The following is a 24,721-nucleotide window of genomic DNA, read 5'->3' as shown; positions in this document are numbered from 1 at the left end:
CTCCTCATCTTGAGGATTACGATTTTTAGTTTTGTTTTTCAGAAAATGCCTACTCTTTAGTTACCTTTTAAGTGTCATTGACAGTCAAAACAAAATATATGAATTGCCACTATTTTCATATTATTTTATGTAATTACATGCAGTTGACTCCTGAACAAACAATGCAGGGGTTAGGAGTTCCATCCCCTACACAGTTGAAAAAAATCCATGGGTAATTTTTGACTTCCCCAAAATATGGCTCCTAATAACGACTGTTGACCAGAAGCTTTCCCAATAACATGAACTGTTAACATGTATTTTTATGCTACATGTATTATATGTTGTATTCCTACAGTTAAGCTAGAGAAAAAAAAATGCTATTGAGAAAATCATAAGAAAGAGAAAATAAGATTACAGTATTGTATTTCTCAAAAAATCCACATATAAGCAGATCCATGCAGTTCAGGCTCATGTTGTTCAGGGGTCAACTGTAGTTATTGTTTGTATGTTTGTATGATAGAATTATATGTCATTTATTTGGATATTAATATGACCTTGTTTGATATTGTCTAAATACTTTAGTGTTTTTATAGTATACAAATAATGCTTACATAAAACTTCTTTGATTTGGAAAATATTATATCGTTTCTATTGCTTGTGTTTGGTGCTACTGTTTCAGTTGACTCTGTTTAGGCTAATTTCATTTCTTTTTATTATGTCTTACTGTACTTTTTCTTTTCTCAGTTCCTTTAAATAAGTGTGTAACTGTTGGCTTACTTATTCATATCATCTTTTGAAATTGTCCTTCTGTTTGTTTCCAAATGCAGTATGCAACTTACATGCTAAATTTAGATTGGAGGGTTTTTTCTTGGATGAAATTGTTTTGATTCTCCATTGACTTGGCCAGGAAGTACACATGAAATGCTAAAAGCCAATTTGACAAAGAATAGGCAATGAAAAACTAACAACAGCTTCAGCACGGAGTAAGGTGGATAAAAGATTGAAAAATCCATGTAAACTGACTGTATCAATTGATAAGCTGAAAGTGAGTTAAGACATGATTGTTTTGGCTTTAGAGAAGACTGTTTGTCTGTTCTGGTGATACCCATTGTTTCGTGTCTGTGTTGATAAATTTATAATATATAGGATTTTTACCTTAACAAAATTTTGTATCTTACAGGATTTTGCTTTAATATAGATCTAGTTCTTAGTACAGAATGTTTCAGTTCACAACAGTATAGTTTGCTTCTAATTAAATTGTAAAAAAATGTGCCATTTCCATGGGAAAAAATATTTACATGTATAGTTTTTTTGATTTCTAACAAAAAACTTTGAGTAGGTAATATCATGCCCATTTTAGATAAGAGTAAACAAAGGGGCAGGAGATAAATAACTTGCCCCAGGTCATGTAGAATAAAAAGTGTTAGAACTAGGAGTCAGATTCTTCATCTGTCAGTCTGACTCTAACTAAGGTTTATATTCTGAATCACATAGCCACATTCTCTAGCACAGCTCAGTCCACAGGCCTCTGGGAGTTCCCAAAACCATTTCAAAGGTCGGGGGTCAAAACTATTTTCATAAGAACATCTAAAACATTAGTTGCCTTCTTTATTGTATTGTCATCTGAACTGATAGTATAAAAAGATCGGTGGTTAAAGCTGCTGGTTCCTTAGCGTAGATCCAGGCTGAACTATAGTAATAGTAATTGTATCCTTCACTGCCATGCGTTTGGAATTAAGGGGGGGAAAAAGCCAGTTTCACTTAAGAATGTCATTGATAATGTGGTTAAAATGGGAGTCACATCTTTTTAATATTCTGTACAAGTAATTGGAAGGACACATAAAGCATTTATGTTGTACACCAAAGTACCAGGGTTGTCTCAAAGAGAAGAATTTGTGTCATCTTTGAGTTGTGAACTGCCCACTTGTTTCACAGAGCGCCTTCGAGTTATGAACTGCCCACTTGCTTCATAGAACGCCTTTTTACTTGACACAGTGACTGACAGACATATTTATGGTTTTGTAGACTTGAATATTTGGCAAACAAAGTAAGCCTGTCACCTCAAAGAAGAGAATGGGTGGTATTTTTTGCCTATAAAATTATAGCTTTCAAGAGAAAATGAGAATTTTAGAAAGCTTGATTCTGCCACCATGATTCTCACGGCTGCCTCATACTTAAGGATTTTTCTGAGAAGATGGGTGATGAAGTCAACAACTGTGATGCTTTTAAGTAATATAACGAATAGGTCATTATTTAGAAGATCTGTTAACTCAGGGAACCAGTATTTTCCACATGACCAATTTATAATGTTAAAAGATCCCTTCAAAGTTGATGAATTTTCATGCAACATAGTATGAAAAGTTTCAGATTTCTTATTGTAAATAAATTTCAAGAAGCTTTCAAAGTTTTGATGTAGTATCAAAGAAAAAAACTATAGTTATTTGAAAAAACTACATAATAAGTTTCCCTTTTCTAACTATTTGAATGAAGGCAGGCCTTCTTTAGATATTTCAGGTTCAACGATATGTGGCAACAGATTGAATGCAGAGCGAATAGAAAAATCTTCAATTAAGCTAGACATTAAAAAATTTTTTAAAAATTAAAATAGTGCTACTCTTTGCCCTAATTATTTTTGTTTTGGAAGTATATTTTTCATTAAAATGTTAGTTTATTTTGAATGAATTGATAAGTTCTAGTTTTTCAGTTTTCATTTCTTTTTTAAGGTAAATGTTAGTATATATAAACCATGCAAACAAAATGCTCTTTGGGGTCTTTGTTTTGTTTTTTAAGTGGAATGGGGGTGCATGGGTGACTCAGTTACGCAACTGCCTTTGGCTCAGGTCATGGTCCCAGGGTACTGGGATTGAGCCCCATGTCAGTCTGACTGCTCAGTAGAGAGTCTGCTTCTTCCTCTCCCTCTGCTGCTCCCCCTGCTTGTGCATGTGCTCTATCTCTGTCAAGTAAATAAATTTTAAAGAAATAGAGTATCTTGGTGGCTCAGTCCGTTAGGCACCTGCCCTCGGCTTAGGTCATGAGCCCAGGGTCCTGGGATTGAGTCACATGTCCTGCTTCCTGCTCAGCAGGGAGCCTGCTTCTTCCTCTCCCTCTACCCCTGCTGTAGTGCATGGTCTCTCTCTCTCTCTGTCTGTCAAATAGATAAATAAAATCTTTAATATATATATATAGAGGGGGGGTGTACTAAAAAAAAATTTAAAAATAAAAGAGTGAAATGGGTACCAAGAACAAAAGCCTAAGAATTGCTACTCTAGAAAAATGTTCTAAGAAAGTGAAGTACATATGAGGACAGAGAAATTGAAATTGCATGTTTTTGAAAGTTCTTTCAGTGGTCTGCACTTTGTTGACAGAGAAGCAATATCTTTGTTTTTTATTGTTCTTAATCAGATATCAAAAATATTCATTTGAACTTAGTCTTTCTCAAATCATTTATAAGTCGGACATTTATTTGTATACTATTGGTAGTATTTACTCAGGTTAACATGATAATGTGATCACTTACTTGAGAATTAATAGATCTTTATAAGCTCTGTCCAAAGCCTTTCAGAAGTATGACAAATGTGAATTAGTTGACTACTTAATTGCCTGATGTCTTCCTTTTTAATTGAACTCTTAATGGAGTCTGTGTTTACTTTACTAATGAGAATTTGGTAAATTTGTCATGTCGGATGACCTCTGGACCGTCTGTTTACTGAGCCATGAGTAGATGATGAATGCAGTTCTATTCTTAGGTCAACTTTAAACTGTTTGGTGGATAAATACTAAAGCTAAAAATATCTGAATGTATGTTTTTCTTTAATATCTCTGTAGGATGACGTAGCTTTGCCAAAGACTTAGAAGCTAAACAGAAAATGAGCTTAACATCCTGGTTTTTGGTGAGCAGTGGAGGCACTCGCCACAGGCTGCCACGAGAAATGATTTTCGTTGGAAGAGATGACTGTGAGCTCATGTTGCAGGTAATTACATAAAACTTCTAGATGTATCTATTCAAAACTTGGAACTGGTAGAAAATATTCTTCTGCCCCTTTGGAGAACAACACTACATAGAGTTGAACTTTCTAGCTCTCTGTCTTTTAACTGTAGTTGCCAGTTAATTTTCTCCCTCTTGAATCATCTAAAAATAAGTTCTAAGTCTTGGGGAATAAATTTTGAAAAATGAGAGTTCAGAATAGAGAAGTTTATTTTTAAGTAAGATGTTTCACATTATATGCTTTAAAAATAACACTTGTAAATAATTCATAAAATTAGCATAGCATGAAGCACAACTGAATTTTAATCATGGATGCTTCAGTGATACCAAAATTAGTTTCTCTGCTTCTTTTCGAGATGTTCATTATGATACCTTTCAGTAGTTTAAGCATAATTAAATATTGATGGTATTTATTGCATTATGTATAAAGGAGTTACTTTTAAAACACTTTTAAGCTGTGTTTGCATAAGATAATTAGCAGAAAATGGATCTCCAGGTTTTTGAGAATTTAGTTATTTTAACAGGTCCCTTGCAGTTTAGAATAAAGTTTTTGTCCCCTTACTCTTCCTCCTTTTTTTGTTGTTAAGAATGATAAACAAATACTTAAGAGTAGAACTGTTTATTCTGTTAGCCCAGTGGTTCTTAACTGGGGCAAGTCCTGTCTCCCCCTGCCCGAAGGGCTTTTGGCAATAACTGATTATTAGAAGTGGTGGGAGGTTGGAAGTGGTCGCTATGGACATTTGGTAGGTAGAAGCCAAGAGGCCAAGTGTGCTGCTAAGCATCCTATAGTGTACAGTGTATTTTTCCCCCCACTCTAAACACATAGAACAAGGAAGTGTCTGGCCCTAAATAGTACTGAGATTGAGAAACCCTGCATTATTCCTAGAAAACTCAAATTTGCGTCTGTCTGTTACACATGTTTACTGTAAAATTAGATAACTTATTTTACAGTTCTGGGGCAGTGAAAGTAAAGCCACTCCACAGCTGTGTGAGTATAGAATATGAGTGTAGTAAGTATAGTATACAAGTACGTTGCATATACAATGACACCTTAAATCAACAAATTCAGTATGAGAAATAGAATAATAGTACAGAGATTATCTGCGGTTCTCAGTAAGATGGGAGTGTTGAGAGTGGCAACTGAGAAAAAGGCAGTCGTTTGGTTTGGCTAACAGCTTCTTGGAACTGGACCCTCTCTTAGGCACAGATAGTGGGAGCTCATTTATCAGAGAGTGGAAGAGGGGCTTTCTATGTAGCATTTGTATCAACCAGCCAAGAACTGTGGGAATGGGTTTTGTGGGTCTTGCAGGACCAGTCTCTTAAGAGACACGACTGATACGGTGTCTGTTCCTGGACCGTGTGTGACAAATCCAAGTTGTCTGATAGTTTGTCAGGTAGAAGGAGGAAGCTGTGAGTCCAGGAAGACCAAGGTGAGTTCGAGTTCACAGGACACAGTACCAGAGAGGAAGGAGGTACACAAAGAAGGAGTAATTCTCCAGTATGCCGCTGAGTACTACTGATCATTATATATATAATGGAGAAACTAACCATAAAGTGGGGGAGAAGCACTAAAAGGAATTAGAGTTGATAGTGCTGGGCAATAACATAGTCAGGAATGGTGCCTGTCTTGACAGCCAGACTGGTAAACGTCATGATTCACAAGGCATTGGTGTCTATGCCCTCAATAGGGGGGAATAATTTACCATAGACTGAGTTCTACCCTCATCTAAATCTGAAAAGCTGGACCCAAAAGGGTCATACTCTTTTCAAGTAACTTAACTATACCCCATAAGAAAGTCCCAAGAAATGTTTAGGAATACAGAAATATCCATAGTAAAAGATGTTTTGTTTCTAAAGAGTTTGGCTAAGTTTGGCACAGTCTGGCAAAATTTAAAAAATGATCAAACAATCTTGAAAAAGCTTTCAAAACTTACTACAAAGCTAGTGATGCTGGCTTACATAAAAGTAGACATATGGACAAGTGAATATGGAATAGAATAGAGTCTGGAAATAAACCCCTCTATATCTGTGGCTGTTGTGACTTGAATTGTTTCCCCCCAAAAAAGATATACTGAAGTCCTAATCTTCCATACCTGTGGATGTGACCTTATTTGGAAATAAAGTCTTTGAGAATGTAGTCAAGTTAAGAAAAAGTCATTAAGATGGACTCTAAACTAATGTGACTTGAGGTCCTCATAAGGAAAGGAAAAGACAGAGGGAGAATAGCTATGTAAAGACAGAAGCAGAGATTACAGTTAGGCTACCAGAAACCCAGAACACCTGAGTCCACCAGAAGCCAGAAGAGGCAAGGAAAGAAGAGATCCTCTCCTAGAAGCGTTGGAGGAAATATGACCCAGCCCACAGCTTGATTTTGGATTTTTTGAGTCTAGACTACAAGAAGGTAAACTTGCGTTGTTTTAAGTCACCTCTGCGACACTTTGTTACGGCACCCACAAACTATTACAGTGGCAGGCTGAGGATTTAGAAGGGTGGTTAGTTCATTCAGTGGAGGAAAGAGTAATTTCTTTGGCAGATGAGGCTTAGGACACCGGGATTTCCACTATAAAAGAGTGAAGTTGGACCCCTGCCACACATCAAATATAAAATTTAACCAAAATAGATCAATGACCTAAATTTAAGAGCTACAGCCATAAAACTCTTAGAAGAAAAAATAGGGATGAGTCATCATAACCTTGGATTTGGCAGTGGATTCTTAGATATGACACCAGTAGCACCAGCCACAAAAGAAAAAGTAGATAAATGAGACTTCATTAAAATTAAAAACTTGTGTATCAAAGGACACTACCAACAGAGTAAAGAGTGGGAGAAAATATTTGCAAAATTGCATGTATCGTTTAAAGGTGTCATATCCAGAATATATGAAGAATTCCTACAACTCAACAACAGAAAGACAAGCAGCACACTTAAAAAATGGGCAAGAGACTTGACTAGACATTTCTCCAAAGAAGATGTAAAAATGCCCAGTAAGCATGAAAAGAAGATGCTCGACATCATTTGTCGTTAAGAAATGCCAGTCAAAACCACAATGAGATAGCACTTCACATCTACTAAGATGGCTGTAATTTTTTTAAAACAGGAAAATAAATGTCTGTGAACATGTAGAGAAATTGAAATTCTTGTATGTTGCTGGTGGGAGTGTAGAATGGTGTCGCTACTGAAGGAAATAGCTTCTAGTGGTTCCTCAAAAAGCTGAACATAGAATTACCATATGACCAGCAGTTCCATTTTTAGACATATACCCACAGTAATTGTGCGCAGGGTCTTAAACAGATGCTTATGTGTCAGTGTGGATTATAGCATTTGTTATTTGCAACAGCCAAAAGGTGAAAATAGCCCAAGCGTCTGGTCACAAGTGAATGGATAAACTAAATGCAGTGTGTACATGGAATGGATTGTTATGCAGTTATGTAAAGGAATGACGTTCTCATACATGCTGCAACAGAAATGAACTTGGAAAACAGTATGCTATGTGAAATAAACCAGACACAAAGGACAAATACTACATGATTTCTCTCTTTGAAAATAGCTAGGATAGCTAAATTCATATACATAAAGAGGGTTAGCAGTAACCGGGCTGGAGAAAAGAGGTTTGGGCAGTTACTGCCTAAGAGTTACAGAATTTCTGTTTGAGGTAATAAAAAAAATTTTGGAAATAGATGGTGGTATACAACATTGTGAATTTAACTAATTCCCCTGAATTGTATACTTACAAATGTTTAAAATGGCAGATATTATGTTACGCATTTATCATATATATATCACCACAATGAAAAAAAGGAAATCAATGGCAATAGAATTTTAAACTATCTTTGAATTGATTCAGTTGATTCATATTGCCTTTATAACAAACTTAAAGTAAAAATTAGTATTATTTTAATGAGCAGAAATGATTTAATTGATTTGTCGGTATTAAAGTGCTGTCAAAACTTAAAATAATATTTTTATTTTAATTTCATAAATGTTTATGATATGGGTATCCTAGGCTTAACTTTTTATTTGTGCTTTATTTCCTAATTTTTAAATGGATTGTAAAGGAGATAAGGGAATTCTGTGATCAGGCAAGGAAAAAAGCAGTTTGACCTGTTCCTCAGTCTCCACCCTTAAAGATACTTCTGCCCTTTACTGAACAGCATGTTGTTTTTAGCCGTGTCCTAGACACAGTGGATTCTCCGAGAGAGGTCCATGAGTAGATTGGCCTGCTGGTTATGTGGAGTCTGAATCAGTGCTACAAATTAGTAGTACTCTCATAGCACTGAAGGGTATCTTGTATATCAAAGTAAGAATAAATATTTGCAAATTGTATTTAGTTTTTAAGTGGTTTAATATTAATTTAATCCTTCCTAGTATTGTAGTAGAATTAATGGTTTTTAAAACTTACTGTTTTTATATCATTTTTGAAAAATGAAATAAGCTTAGTTCATATATGGATTATAGTATTGCAAGAGTGAAGAGTTTTGTGTTTATAAATGCAAAATGTATTTGTTTTGAAAGATTAGTGCTCTGGAGTTGATGAAATTGTGTTTTCCTTTTAAAGGCTTTACACAGCCTCAGTGGTTCTGCATTGTTAGGTCAGTCAGTGTGATAATTAAAATTGTTTGAAGTGCCAATAGCTAATATTTGATTGTTTTTTAATGAGTAAATAAAAGAAGAGCTTTACAAATTTGGTTGATCTAAGTCTACATTTATGGCTTAAAACCCTCTATTTTTAGTGTATAGGAAACCCGTTGTTAGGTTTCAAAATCTCTGCCTGTGAATAATTTTAAGTAGTTTCTTACCTGTAAAGATTTCAGCTACAAATAGATTTGCTGATCTATGGTGATCATATGGCTTAAACCCAAAGCATAAGGGAAATAAATGATCCATAAGGTTATATAGCCTATTTGATTACACTTAAAAATTCTTTGTTATGTTATGACAGAAAATACATTTTTTTAGTTTTATGGGGTTTGTTATTTCATCTCATTCCAAAAAAGGTAGTCTAAAGAATGTGATCATCAAGAAGAAAATGTGCCTGGATATTAAAGAGTAGGTGATTAAATAAAGGATTCTGGAATTAGTTCTCGCACTTATCCTGGAAGCCTCCAGCAAATCGTGTAGACTTGCTATGCCCGTTTGTCTTGCTATACAAAGATGACTGTGCTGTGTTTCATAAAGGCATACTATGCAAAACAAATCTTAGCCATGGATTAAAGCTGTAAAGTATAATTATTAGATGGGAATTACATTTTGTCTGGAGTAACTCACATTAACATTACTATTAAAAGTACCTTGCACTTAAATAGTACTTTCTATTTCTCAGTGTTCACTGACATCATTTTAGTTGTTCCTCTCAACAGTCTCCTGAGAGGTCATTTCTGTTTTACAGACGGTAAAATTAAGATTCAGAAAGACTTAGTCACAAGGCCAGTATCACATAACCATTAAGTCATGGAGGCTGGTATCAGAGTCTTGGTAATACTGGCTCAAAATCACATGATTTTTCTCTTCCACCACTAAGCTGCTACTGCACGTATATGACCTAAAACTGGTTTGCTAACTTACTTCTCCTGCTAGTAAACACGTTTAAACTTTTGTTGCAACATGTGGGATACTACCAAATACAAACGGAGTTGCATTTTGAAAAGTTTGCTAATAATTGCACTAAATAATTGAATTTTACTGTGTTTTAAGAAATACCATTTACTAGCTGAAACATATTTTTTTTCCCTCTTGGTGCATAAGACAAACTGTAACAATTATATTTTACTTAAAATTTTAATATATTAACTTTCACAGTGGTGTAAGAACAGTCCCCAGGAGGATAATGGAATATGTTTTGAATATCATAGGTAACTTACTTTCATCTTCTTTTGGAGACACACAGCGAAGATAAGTCACTGTGTATTAATTACCCTGATTGTAGAAATGCAGTTTGAGCTTTTAAAGAGTCAGCCATAGGGTCTTTTAAAAAGATTTTAAAACAGTGATGACACACAGTAGCAGTCTTTTTTTTTCTCTAGGTTGGTTTTTTTTTTTTTTAGCCTATGTATCCATGTATGTCTGTGTTTTAGTAGGAAAAAGAAGTAATATAAGAAGTAATAATAATGTTAAAAAATAGCCATTTCATACCCAAAGCATATGTGACACGTAGCAGGTAGTCATTTGTACCATATCATGTGTTAGTTTTAGTTAAAATTAGCTTTTCACTGTGCCTGGCCTAGAATTGTTTTTTATGTTTTGACTTATTTGATATCAGGCTTTCCGTTGTTTGTTTTTTTGTAGAAAAGGAAGTATTTCTTAAATATAACAGTGTTACTGCTTCATTTTAATACTCTTACTTTCCAGAATTTTCTGATTTCATAATTATCTTGTTTGAGATCCAAAATTTTTTTGTTTTGTTGTGGTTCTGTTGTTTTAAGCCACTCAGTTTGTAAGTTTCTTAAAATCTGGTCTGAACTTTGTAAGTTGAGTACTTCTATTAGGCTAAAGAGCATGTATTTCCTTTCTAACGAACCTATGCTAAGCATCTACAGTACACTTGGCCCCGTGCTGGCTACCAAGGGATCAATGTGTGTACAGGTAGGGTCTCCCTGTCCTTGACAGCTTATTGCTGGTAACAGGAGATACGCATGTAAACCAGTCCAGACACTATGGCACGGAACCGTGATGTGTCTGATATGGGCAGCACAGCAGACAGATTGATCAGTCCTACCTGCAAGGAAATGTGGAGATGAAAAATCTGGGAAGACTTCATGGAGGAGATGGCTTGAGCTGAATAATCTTGAAAGATGAGTACATGGTTTCTGGAAGGTTTTGAATGTGATTGAGTGCATGGTATTAAAGATAGCATGGCATTCAGTATCCCTTATGATTTATAAATAAAATAGTCTCTTGTGATTTATATATAGGAGATGAAGGCAAACTTTTTGAGAGATTAAGACTGGGATTTTAGAAGAGAACCCATCTTGGAAGGCCTTGTGTGCTAGATGAAAGACTATATATTTTGTCTTAGCCAGTAAGTACCTTGAGGAGTTTTTATACAGGGGAATATTACCCTTTTATTTTATTTTTTAAGATTTTATTTCTTTATTTGACAGAGATCACAAGCAGGCAGAGAGGCAGGCAGAGAGAGAGGAGGAAGCAGGCTTCCCGCTGAGCAGAGAGCCCTATGCGGGACTCGATCCCAGAACCCTGGGACCATGAACTGAGCCGAAGGCAGAGGCCCCAACCCACTGAGCCACCCAGGTGCCCCAGAATATTGCCTTTTTTAAGTGCTTCCCATGCCTTATATCATTTTATCCTCACAAAGGATACCTCTGAGATATGGTCTGTCTTTTTTATAGATGATTAAGCAAATACTAGTCTTTTTACCAAGGCCACACAGTTGCCATATGTCTCGACCAGTTCTTTTGGACTCTAGCACCTGCCCTTTAAACGGTTAATCTATATCGCTGCTCAGAAATTGGAGGTCGGAATCGCTATAAGCAGTTAGTGGGTGATAATAGTCTAGAAAGCGAGGTAAAGTTCTAAAGAAGAAAGAAATCTTTGAAATGAAGACTATGAGAGGGACTGAAAAGTTAGGGTGCGCTTTCTAGTTACATAATGAGGGATGGGAGAGAAAGGGCCCCAGACCTAGCCTTTTGGGCAGAGGAGTACATGAGAGTTTCAGGAGGTGTGCTTTTGGGGGGAATAAAGTAGTGAGTTTGAGGTTCTGAAGGGACATCCGGATTGAGATATTTAGTAGAAACCAGGAAGTAACATGTGAAGTTGAGCAGGGCACTCACTCTGAGCAGAAGGTCGCAGGTGGGAGTCGTGAGCTAGAAGGATGGGGAAGTGGGGCGGGGGGGGGGGGCTGCGTTGCGGAGGGACGTAAAGTCAGGAGGAGGAGGATGCTCGCTTGGTAGAAAAGGAAGGGGGTCAGAGTATGAGATGACCTGCTGCAGTCAGGGCACTGAGGTCACATAAGAGTAAATTATCATAAATAAGTGAGAGACCTGGAGGAACAGGTGAATGTAGTCACGGAGAAAAAGACCACAGCTGAGATTCCAGGGGAGAAGTCCGTTTCGCGTAAGATCTAGCAGGGGGAGCAGTTTGCCAAGACATGAGTATGGAGTTTGGTTGTGGACGTTGGGAAGGCTAGAGTTTTATATGGGTTGTCTACATAGATTTTTTAAAGATTATATTTATTTATTTGAAAGAGAGAGGGTGTGTGAGCGGAGGGAGGGGCAGAGGGAGACCGTCTTGGGGCAGAATCCCTGCTGAGCACAGACCAGTGCCCCCCAGTGCAGGGCTTGATCATGGACTCTGAGAGCATGACCTGAGCTGAAACCAAGAATCAGAGCTTCAGCCAGCTGAGCCACCCAGGGGCCCCTCAACATAGATGTTTAAAATGAATCATGGTGAAGTAAATTTGAATGAGAAGGAAGACTATCAACCATTATTCCAAAACTGCTGTCAAAAAGTTAGAATGAGGGCTGCCTGGCTGGTCCAGTTGGTAGAGCATGTGACTTTGATTTTGGGGCATGTGTTCAAGGTCCACGTTGGAGGTAGAGTTCACTCAAAAAAAGGGGGAAAGAAGTTAAAATGACCATGGATGATTGCAGTAATCTAGGAAGGGTGTGTGTGTGTACAGAAATATATAATATATATATATATATATATATATATATATATATATTTGTACTTGTATAAATACTTGTATACTTGTATCCACCTATAGATGGATAACCAGAACTTCAAAACAGTGAAGGGCTTTTCCTTGAAGGGAGATAGTAATGGCCCAAAAGCCGTAATAGTAAACCGCACGAATTCATTCTGTATCTCTGAACTCAGCAGAATGTCGGATTTAGGAGGATGGCATCCACTTTAAAGGAATGCGGTAGAAATAGTGCTCTCGGGGAGAGCCAGATTTCAGTTAAAGAAAGGAAGTAGGAGGTAACCATCTGTGAGAGTTTGAGAATGAAGAGGAGTTTCGGGTGAGGTGGATTCTCTAGAGTGCAGTGCAGGGCCTCGGGAAGAGTCTTTCTAGAAAGTAAAAATCACAAGGAACAGTGTTCTTTCCACTCCTCTGGGTGTTCTCTGTAAGGAGCCAGTGACTCGAGAGTCCTGCATTTTAAAAAATTGATATATATAATTGACTTACAACATTATATTAGTTTCAAGTGGACAAAAGTGGTTGACTCTTTGTATATTTGAAAAGTGATCACCAGAATAAGTGCAGTTAATATCTGTTCCCGTACAGAGACGCAGAAAAAAAATTTTTTTTTCTTGTGATGAGGAAGGGCTTTAGGACTCTTGCATTCTTACTGGAGGCTTAAAGTGACAAGAATAAGAGAACTGGTAAAATATGACAATCTTCGGGGGCGCCTGGGTGGCTCAGTGGGTTAAGCCACTGCCTTCAGCTCAGGTCATGATCTCAGGGTCCTGGGATTGAGTCCCGCATCGGGCTCCCTGCTGAGCAGAGAGCCTGCTTCCTCCTCTCTCTCTTTCTGCCTGCCTTTCTGCCTACTTGTGATCTCTCTCTGTCAAATAAATAAATAAAATCTTAAAAGAAAAATGACAATCTTCATAGTTTACACCTCGGCTAAGATTTTCCCTTTAGAACCAGAAACTTGATAAATTTAGCGGCCTTTGTCAGGGTTTAAAATTATATGTTTGAGAAATTATTAGATTTGCATTGAAATGTCCAAATGGGTTGTAAAAATTAAGTTGTAATATACCTTCTCCTGGCAGTGTAATCTAGAGAAAATGTGACTCTGCTATCTGGAAATGGAAATGGATTAATCAGTACTTACATGGTTAGATGTAAGTAGCGGATCTTCCTTATTCCTTCAGTTTTTCTGGACAACTCTCTAGCTGTATTATGCTCTATAATCTTGGTTTTCTGCTGAGTTTCTCTGATGGGTGCTGAAATATACCACAACCTTGAAAACAGCAGTTAACTAAATGCAGAAATTTTTATTTGCTTTCTTTCATTGGCTGTTAAAGAGTTACACAAACTGTGTAACTTGTTCTGTGAGTTTTAAACTGATGATCGCTCTTGCCCTGAGTTCATAAGCCTGGTCTTCTCAGAACATTATTGCCCTCTTTATTTCAAAACAAACAGGGGCGTCTGGTGGCTTAGTCAGTTAACCCTGAAATCAGCCCCACGTTGGGCTCCGTGCTTAGCCCAGAATCTGATTGAAGATTCTGTCTGTCCCCAGCCCTGCTTAATGCATGTGCATGTGCACTCTCTCTCAAATAAATAAATAAACCGTAAACAAACAAAATGCTTTCTCTGACCCCAGATAGCATCCTCACTCCTCCACTCCCAGCCCCCAGGCTTGCAATGGCGTCTGAACTCAGTGGACTCTGCTGTCTCCTGGTGTCTTAGGTTTGCTCTATGTTCCACGGGAGGTGTTCTTGAACGTAGCTACCCCCATACACAGTTTGAGGGCAAGGTGTATATCAGGTTCAGGATTTTCCGGGTTCTGGCAAGTTGTTCACTTAGTTAAGTGGCGTCTCCTGACTGTTTCCTCCTTGAACCGTCTTTCTCATCTCTGCTGTGTGCTGACCGGTCCCTCGAATGCTGCGGTTCCCTGACTCCAGACGCAGCCACTTGGCCTGTTTTCCAAAGCTAACAGTAACTCCCTTTCCTGTGTGATTTTTCTTTTCTCAGCTTTCACTTAGATTTTTCCGCTTGAATTTCAGGTCACCATTCTAAGGACTTGAGCTCCTTCTCTGTCTCTTTTTTCACAGATTATTTATGATGATTCGTTCGAGGTCATTAAGAGCCTATGTGGACCTGCAGTCTCACTTGCCTTACAGCAGGCAGAGATTTTTATTCCACAGACTAATTAAATACATAGGAAGGAGGAATTGTTTTCCTGATGGTGCTACTTGTGCTTCTTTTGTCACTGTAATAACTGAATTTTGTACTTCATTAAACAGAGCAATAACTTAAAACGTGACAAGAGAAACTGGCATGAAGTTTAAGTAACTTTTAGATTGAAAGCAAATGTTTCGTAGTGGTTACCGTTGCAGTGGGTTTCTGCAGAGAAGTGGCAGTGATCCTACGACACAGAAAGGTGCTCTTCAGTCTGTCCTAGGGAACCTGAGGTTTCAGAGAAAACCAACCCAAAAGCAACTTTTAAAACTTTGTGTTGCGAAGATCGTATGTATGATGAATGTGTAGGTGTTTTTGGAAGATTGTTTGAAGTCAACACTGTTTGTTTCTAATGTTAGACAGATGACCCCAACTTTTTCAATATGCAGTTGAAACTAACAGAGGAAGGAGCTTTTCATTTCAGTGTTATTTATTTGGAAAGGATCATTTCAACTAGGATTTACATTGGTATTGCTTTACTAGTTGCTGACCTCGTTCTGTTGATGGGGCTAGGAGTCAGGCTCTGTTCACTCTTGTCTGTAGCTGACAGTATCAGAGGTTAACATTTCCTCTGGTGTCCTTGTTTTCGTCTCCAGTGGTTTCTGAGTTTCCTTAGAGATCCTTTATTAAATAATCTGAGTTCAGCAGTGTTTCCCATTGTAATCTCCCCTGTGAGTGTAATGGTAAGATTGGGAGGGAGAGGAAGCGTACTATAATGCTTAGACTAGTCCTCAGACTTTTTGTGGGGTCATGACCGTCACAGGTACATCTCAGCTCTTTTTTGGAAGGCTAGAGGACACTGAAGTTCAGTCTTCCCATTCTAGCATGTCAATTAGGCTCTGGTAAATCCCACATTGGTGGGATGGTAAAAGAGTCTTCCTTGAGGACAGGTTGTTGGAGACCACAGAATGTTCTGGGTCTATTTCAGAATGGTTACTTTGACCCTCACACTAAGGGGACACCAGAAGACTTTCTCCAGTCCTCACCCTGACATTCTTATGGGGCTTCTGGAAGTGAAACTCAGAAAACTCCTCAGAGAGTGGTGTCCCCCAAGGCTGTGCCCCTAGGAGCTTTTATCTTGCGAGTGAGTTGGCATTCATGTCTCACAGTTACTCACGTTACCCTTGGGTTTTCCTGCCTTGCTGGCTTGCAGCCATGGTCTCCGTTTTCAGGAAGCGGTGATTCTCTGTGTTCACCTCTCTCCCTACTTTTCAGGGTGCTAATTGACCTTATGACCTCAGTGCTCTGAAAAAACTAAGATTAGTTTTTGATTTTCCATTGGTGTGTCTTTCTTCTTGTTGTAAGGATGGGACTGATGACTTGCACACTCTTTTCATGTTGGACTGGAAACTGGAAGTTATGTCTCTCCCCATTTGGGATACTTTTTTTGCGTTTCATTTACCCAGGTTCCCGTAGTAGCCCTCAGTGTTACTGAGTTCACATCTGGTGTGGTTCTCAGACTGTTTCTTCTTGTCACTATGTGGATATTTTCTTTCAGTGAAAGTTTCCACAGGCTTGTATACAGTTCCTCTCTCAGGTGCTTCCGTCTCCAGACAATTCCCCAAGCTCCGGAGCACGCAGGCATGTGTGCGTGCTACGTACTTGAAGAGAGACTGAAAACCGATTTTCAGTACTTTGCTATTCTAATTCCTTTTTTTTTTTTTTTTTTTGACTTTTTACCTCTGTCCCTCTTAGAACTTCCCCTTGAATTCTAGTTTTAGGACCCATATTTTAAGTGAGGATAATTTTGTTCAAGAACGTTATCACATTGTGTTCCTTTTCTCTAAGTCTTTGGATTCCTTATATAATTTACACTGTAATCTTCAATATCAAAAGAAGAAAATCCTGTAGGGTAGTTTTTTTTTTAAACAGTAAGATACATAAAACATCATAAAATTGTAATTCTCATGACTTCCATGTAACAGTTTTGAATTATAAGAAAAAATTGTCATTTGATGCATTCAGCAAAATCACCTGATTTTAATTCTTTCAAAAGTCAAATGTGTGAATTTCATAGAAAAGAATCTTCAAATCTTGGCTGCTTTCTACTTGGGGAGTGATGCCAAATTTGTGTTGCATAGTAACACAGTTTAAATCTTATTTAATCCATTTTCATTTTGGTATTTCTCTATATTTATCTATTGTCCTATTAATATAAGGTATCTAGTGAAAAATCTTTGTGTTTGTTCTTTATCCTGGTATTTTCTTGTATTTCCTAACTCAGAAAAATTCCTTTCAGTCTCGTAGTGTGGATAAGCAACATGCTGTAATCAATTATGACGCCTCTACAGATGAACATTTGGTGAAAGATTTGGGCAGCCTGAATGGGGTAAGTTAAGATTTTCTTTTTGTCTTACTTGAATATTTTTTTAATATTGTAAAAAGACAAATCAGATTATATTTGCTGTTTGTGTTCTCTTCCTTTAGTTTGTATTTTACTCTTAAAAGGTTTACTAGGTACATAGCACTTTGGGGACCATATGGAAGAAAATGGAACTAGCCCATTCTCAAGAAACTGAATTGGCAGTAAATACAGGAATTCAGAAGGCTGTTGGTTGTTATTATTCATAATGGCTGGAAAAGATTTCTTTAAGGAGATGAGATGAAAGTTGACTTCACCGGATGGCTTGAATTTATATGTGGGAAAATAGTGGAAAGCCATGGCAGTTAGGGAAAAAAGCACTCTTGGGAGACAGAGAAGTATAGGGTAACTTGGGAAAAAAGGTGAAAACATGGTTTGATGCCAGATGGTGGAGAACTTTCTATACTAGAGTAAAAAGGACGTGAAACACGTCCATTTACCTTAAAAATATGGCATGTGTTTTAAACACCAGTATTCATTATTGCTTTTTTTTTTTTTTTGTATTCCTACTTCGAAGATATTTTTGTGTTACTACAGTGAGTTTTTTTGAAATACTTCATTTGATTTTTCCACATTGTCAGAATATAAGGAGCCATAGAATAAGAGAATGCTAAAGTATTGAATAATTTCTTATTTTTTCTCAATTTTCTTATGGTTCTGCTAACATAACCAAATGCAACATTTTTCCATAGCTGTGCTTTTGAAATTGTTAAAGTGAATTTAACAGAAACTAAATGTATCCCAACTGCTGCAAACTGCTATTGCTTTTCAAAATATACATTAAACATTATATGGAAAAACATATGCAGAAATTTGGCAATTACCGTGAAACATTTTTTTCTCATTCTGAATTGGCCTGCTACTGAAAGACTGATATTTAGTCTTTGACATACCTTGTTTTTCTGCTAGTTTTTTCTCAAGCCTTTGTTTGTTTCTCATGGCACACAGAATTAAGTCTCAGTACTTCAGGTTGGAACTGAAATGGCTCACATTTGATATCACTCATTTGCGGGTTCCTGCTTTGCCTGCCGTACCTCCAGGGGAACAGTAGCTCCCCTGCTGTCTCCTTCTCAAAATAATTTGTTAGATTTTCTTCAGCCTCGTATTTCTTCCATCTACCTTGTCATTTACACAAGTTGTACTTAAACCCACATTCCACTTCTCCCTGAAGGGCAGGAACAAAGGAGAATCATTTAGGAATAGTAACTTGCTGATGTTATGGACCTGGTGGGCAGATCAAAGCAGAGAGCGAGGCAGCCTGGGTAGAAACCATTTCTTACCGTTGTGGGTAGAAAACCCTGGTTTGCCTTTCATTTTAACATGCGACAGGTAAGTGTGCTGTTTTGATTCCCAGCTCCTGTTAGCAGAATTACTTTCTTGCTTCTCCACACCTGTAAACTTTTGTTTTAATCTCGTTTTGGGGTGCTTTATCAGCCTTGTATTATATCTACTGTTACTTACCTGTCACTGTGCTGGATCGCGAGCTCCAGAATGGTTCCTGAGCCTTTGCTCAGAGTTCTGCACAGTGCATGAACACGGTAAACCTTTTTTGAATGCAGTTTACCTTTATTTTCTATATCTAGGAATTTATAGAGAAAAATTTTAATCTACTTGCATATGTGGACTAAATTTTTTTTTTTTTTTAGATTTTTTTATTTATTTGTTAGAGAGAGAGAAGAGCGCAAGCACAGGCAGACAGAGTAGCAGGCTAGAGGCAGAGGGAGAAGCAAGCTCCCTGCCAAGCAAGGAGCCTGATGTGGGACTCGATCCCAGGATGCTGGGATCATGACCTGAGCCGAAGGCAGCCGCTTAACCAACTGAGCCACCCAAGCATCCCTATGTGGACTAAATTTTAACTAAAATGTTACATTCTGGTTTTAAGCCTAAAAATTTTCGTCTCCACCACAGTGTGGTCGTAGGTGTCTTTACATTATTATCTTGGAAAATAATAAGTAAGGATTACATCATGGTGTTTTATTCTTTTAAAAGGCTGTGATCAAATATAAAAATTATTTGGTGTTGGTTACCAAAAAATCAGGTGAAATACTAACTTAGAAGTTTTCCTGGGTTGACCTTTCTCTTAATTTGATTTTATATTCAGTAGTTCTGTGAAAGATAATAACTCCTAGAGAGCAACATTTGCATTTTGAACTCGAAATCAAGACCTGGATTTGAATTTCAGTTTGTAATTTACCATTGGTAAATCTGGGGAAAATCACATACTCTCTGTGCAATTTAGCTTCCTTGTACATCTTCCTTTTAGTTCCCAGAGTTGTGGGAGGATGTAATGAGTTTGTCAGTATGAAGACTCCATGAAAAATTCCGTCCCCTTGCTTTAGCTTTAAAATAATGAAATGATAATTCTTGCTCTGTAGTGTTGTTACAGAGATGACATGTGACAGTACTAGTAAGTGTGTACCCGGTGCGGAGCTGGAGAGCATCGCACGAATGACAGCGAGCTGTGCTGTTCCCCACATGACAGCCTAAGACATATGCCAGAGCAGAATTGTGAACTCCTACCTGTCAGGCGCCATATCCATGAGCAACTATTACTCAGAACCTGTTTACTCTTAAAATTCATATAATTCTAGAAATTTGAGCATCAGGTTAAAAGTAGTAATTTCAGAAGTGTGGTGGTTATGAGTCCAGCTTGAATTCTTACCAGTAGTGATGCCAGTGGTGTAACCGTACACAGGTTACCTAATTTTTCTGTTCCTCAGTATTCTTAAATGTTCACAGCAAAACGGTACTCCGCTCAGGTTGTTGTGAAGCTACAGTGGGTTCCTAACTGTAAATGATTAGACAGCACATAGTCAGCCTTCAGGAAGTGGTAGTCACGGTGGCGACGGTGTTACGATAAGAAGAGCAGTTAAAACAAATTTAGCACCCTGTGGCCTACATACTTTTCAGTGAAGCCACTGCTATGTATTTTTAAAAGCATTTACCAGCTAACCCCAACTTATAAATAACTCGAGCTCTGACCATTTTCACTCCTCCCTTTTGTCCTACCCTAAAATATACTCCCAAGGGACCTAGATCCACACTTGATGTTGCTGCCACCAGGCAGGAGATTGCTCCGCCTGAGGAGGCCGGGTCGGATTTGGTAGCTGACGCGCTTATCAGGGCCCATTTCCCTGCGGGCCCCTTGAAGCCTCTTTCTGTGAAAGCCCTCGTTTGCCTTCAGTTCTTCCTGCCTCTTCCACCCGAGCACTTGCCCCTCTGAGAGCCACGATGGCCTGTGCTGTCCCACTCCCTCCCGGTCCACATGTGGCTTCTGTTGCTAGGCTGGCCCTTAGCTCGCTGGGTCCCAGCGTCTGCTGCCGCGTCCCCTTTTCACGCTGGGGTTACTGTCCGCGTCAGACCAGGGTGGCCTAGAGGAGAAGCTATCGGGGAAAAGAGGTGACTTTTGTCCCTGGCAATGTGATTGAGGGGGTCGTGCCCCTGGCCACGCACTCTGTTCGGATTTCCCAGAGCATTAAGTTAATACACAGTGGTTAAAGGGTTTAGACAATCAACTCTGCAGTCTGGTTGTACGTGAATTAAAGAGATATTTATCTAGTTTGCTTTGCTTCTGTAAGTCAGTGGTTTGGAAGAGGCAGTTTGAAGAGCTGGCCTGGCGTGGACACCCAGGCTTCCTTGAGACGGAGAGAACATGGGATTTGTAGTTAAGGGAGACCCGAATTTGAATCCCAGCATTCTGCTTCTGAACTCGGAGATCCTGTTTGTTAACTTCCTTCTCCGCGCCTTGTTGTCCGAACCTGTTGCACCTGCAAGGCAGAGGTGTGGTCCGGTTCGCTGACAGAAGAAACAAAACCTGTTTTCCCCATGTTCAACTTAGTAAAATGCCTCATTATTTATTTATTTCCTTTTGCTCTTTGGAATTTTCTCTCTTTGTTCTACAGTCTTAGACTGTCAGGAGACTTCTTCCCTTCAGAGATTCTCACTTGCATTTTTGTATGCTGAAACTTTGGGTCTGGCTCCTATTTCCTAAGCCTTTTTATTTATTTATTTATTTATTTATTTTTAAGATTTTATTTATTTATTTGACAGAGAGATCACAAGTGGGCAGAGAGGCAGGCAGAGAGAGAGAGAAAGAAGCGGGGACCCTGCTTCTCTGAGCAGAGAGCCCAATGTGGGGCTCAATCCCAGGACCCTGGGATCATGACCCGAGCCAAAGGCAGAGGCTTTAACTCACTGAGCCACCCAGGCGCCCCTCCCTAAGACTTTTTAGACCTCAGGGAATATTTCTGCCATAAATGCCAGCATGTTAAAATTACGTTCCTTGATTTTTGGCAGTACCTACCTAATATATACGTCAGACACGTAGTAGGTGCGTCATTAAGAGATTTGAGCAGTCTTAAGCTTTACGTGGATCTGATTGACCATCTTAGGCCTTTTGAGTAGAAACGGTATTTTAGGTTAAGACTTTTTTTTTAATAAAATTTTTTATTTTTTATAAACATATATTTTTATCACCAGGGGTACAGGTCTGTGAATCACCAGGTTTACACACTTCACAGCACTCACCAAAGCACATACCCTCCCCAATGTCCATAATCCCACCCCCTTCTCCCAAAACCCCTCCCCCCAGCAACCCTCAGTTTGTTTTGTGAGATTAAGAGTCACTTATGGTTTGTCTCCCTCCCAATCCCATCTTGTTTCATTTATTAGGTTAAGACATTTTTAAGTGAAAGTGGCCAAGAGCTGTGGTGGCATTCCTCTGACACAGTGAACCTAATTGCTTGTCTTCTGCATACCAGACTTCAGTGAATTAATGCTTTCCTTTATTCTTCTCTTTACTTTTCTATCATTTTCCTCAGCCCTTCTATTTTGTAATTATACTTAGAACATTTTGGGAAACTCAAGGTGTAACTTTTCAAACACTCCAAAATGTTCATTTGGGAAATGAATGTGAAATTAATTTACAAATGCCTGAAGCCTTTGAATTTTCTTTGTATTAACATCTCAGCCTTTCTGTGACGGATGTTGGAAGCTTGTGTTTTAGGATTACTCATAAATCATAGTAAGAGATTATCCCACGTTTTAGCAGTACCCCACTGTCTCCATGTATCTGTGCTTGGAATTAGGATCATAACTTCTAACTTTTCTACAGATTTGCAACTGATACTCCATGACATATTACAAAGTGTCAGTTATGCATAGGAATTTGAGTATATGACCACAGTAACATAATTTCCTTATATATTTTACGATATGTTACTCAGTATCCTTCAAACCTTCCTCACCATAGGGGGAGCTTTCCCGAATAGGGTGTCCTGGCCATCTCAAATCCAATCAAATAGAAGATTTAAAGAATGGAACTCAAAAAGAAAAAGTGATTTTTCAAGTTTTAGCTCATTAGAGAAAAACTTGGATATTTATATAATATCTTCATTCTGGGCAATTAGTATAACAGTGTTCTGTGTTTTGTGAATCTAGCAAATTCTAAGGCTTTAACTTCTAGTGTGCCAGGAAAAATAATCATCACCATCTGTGTCTAGTTGAATCTGTAAGTCTTTTTACCAGTAATTTGCAGAAGGATAAAAGGATAATAAGAAACAATTGAAATTTTCATAAAAAATTAATCCTGACAAACTCAAATTTTTATTTCTTATTTTCCTGATTTTCAAAGGTGCATAATATATAAAACAGGTATTGTTCATCAGTTGTCCAGGGATACCTGGGTTATATATCCATTTTATAAGTGTTGGTTTCAGATTTCAATACATTTCTAGCTCTTTCAGATTATCATTATTTCTAGTTCTTCTTGCATTGTATTATCAGAGTGCATTATTTTTAAGGCTTTGACTGCTTACAATCTTATTTAGATGATAGCTGTCTTCTGTAATATGTTTGCTATCTTGCAAAACATTTCTTAGTTTTAGACTTACTAACAGAAGACTAGTAATTTTATTTCTTTCTATGTCATCTTCCCTCTAGTTAGCTTTGTAGAGATACCTGCCTTGGGCATTCGTCCACTTAGAAACTAAATCAAGTGTTGGAAAACGAACATCAAAAAATGAAAGAAAAATACCCTCTTTCCTTTTTGTCCTTGAAAACAGCCTTCTCTCACCACTTCTTGCATTAGAGAAAATTCATCCAGGATTAATGTTTATCTGAAGACTCGTGGTCTGATATTTTGCTACATTATTACCAGTTTTATTACTGTTACATAGTCTAGAGCTCTGTTGTCTCTTTGTGTTCAACTTACAATTGTGGTATATCTTCCTATTTTCTTCTCTCTGTCTTTATGGATGTTAAGCAAGAAATTCTGGATCCTCAGTGGTGCTCTTTATTAGCTTGTAAAAGAGAAGAACAAAGATAGTGTCTCCAGATGTGTCACATCTTGCTGGAGAGACGGTGCTGTGTTGTGGGCAATGCAGTAAGGACAGTGAAGGTCGCAGCAGCAGTGGCAGTGTACTGCGTCGTCGTCCTAGTCCTGTGCTTCCCACTGCAGCAGCCGCGAGTCAGTGACGCACACGAAGTGACCAGTCAGAAAGACAGAAAAAAGAACATGAAATATTTTGTTGGTTTTTAGATGGATTATTTGTTGAAATGGCACTATTTTGGGTATATGGTTGGGATTAAAATACAGTGTTAAAATTAATTTCACCCTTTCTATTTACCTTTTTAATGTGCCTAGTGGAAAACTTAAGAGTATATATGTTATGTGTCACTTACTTCTGCTGGATAGCAGTGTTCTATGCCATTCTCCTGTTTTCTTATTATTTTGGTCATTTTTGACATTTTGACAGTTAGAAATCACTGATGAGTAGTGATAAAATGATGATGGGTTGATGAAATAGCAGAATGTTTCAAGAAACAGGAAAAATAAGGTTAGTGAGATCCCATAATATATCTTAGAGTCGTGGAAAGGTCTCAAGGACTCATCTAGCAATTGTAAAATAGAAAATACGAGTTTTATTACATTTTTTTGAAGTAAATTCTCTTTTTGTTCTTTGGGAGAATTCTAATAATGAAAGTAATGAAATATCAAACATCATGGTTAAAATTGTCCAAAAAAGCTAAAATTGAGTTTAGTGAACCCTGATGATCTATCAAGAGTTAAGTATTTCCCTTTATTTATTTATTTTTGGCAGCTTCAAATTAGGAGCTTTACTTAGCATCATTTTTAGGTGCCTAACTTTGTCTTGGCGGCGCACGGTAGGCTGAGGCGCTGTAGCCTGGTTTTTGGGGTGTTACGATATTGATTAAGGGTGTGGTAAGAAGACACTTATCAGCCTAGAAGATGCATTCATACATCTTATGGTACACAAGCCGCGTTAGCCACCATATTGCATGTGTTTTTAAGTATAAGGTTTGAGTATTTGTTTTGTCCGAAATGTAACAACAATTAATAACTCCATATATAACCTGACACCTTTTTCTCTCTTTGTAGACTTTTGTGAATGATGTAAGGATTCCGGAACAGACTTATATCACCCTGAAACTTGAAGATAAGCTGAGATTTGGATATGATATCCTTATATGATTTTATACATTCATCAAATTTATTCAAAAATCTTTTCTG

The 24,721-nt window shown here is 37.9% G+C and overlaps 1 protein-coding gene across 10 annotated transcripts in view; it reads left to right on the top strand.

Moving 5' to 3' along the window:
- Positions 1-24,721, top strand: part of CEP170 (centrosomal protein 170) — a 124,607-nt gene that overhangs the window by 31,038 nt on the left and 68,848 nt on the right. For all 10 annotated transcript variants that reach the window (XM_059412511.1, XM_059412517.1, XM_059412515.1 and 7 more), the window contains exons 2-4: positions 3,805-3,950; positions 17,068-17,157; positions 24,590-24,671. In XM_059412511.1, the coding sequence (XP_059268494.1) occupies positions 3,846-3,950; positions 17,068-17,157; positions 24,590-24,671 (277 nt within the window). In that variant the 5' untranslated portion in view covers positions 3,805-3,845. The remainder of the gene's footprint in view (positions 1-3,804; positions 3,951-17,067; positions 17,158-24,589; positions 24,672-24,721) is intronic.

Source organism: Mustela nigripes, chromosome 10, assembly GCF_022355385.1.
Source record: "Mustela nigripes isolate SB6536 chromosome 10, MUSNIG.SB6536, whole genome shotgun sequence".
Classification (NCBI taxonomy): domain Eukaryota; kingdom Metazoa; phylum Chordata; class Mammalia; order Carnivora; family Mustelidae; genus Mustela; species Mustela nigripes.
Note: the sequence above shows the minus strand (reverse complement) of the source record. Positions and strands in the feature narration are given on the sequence as shown.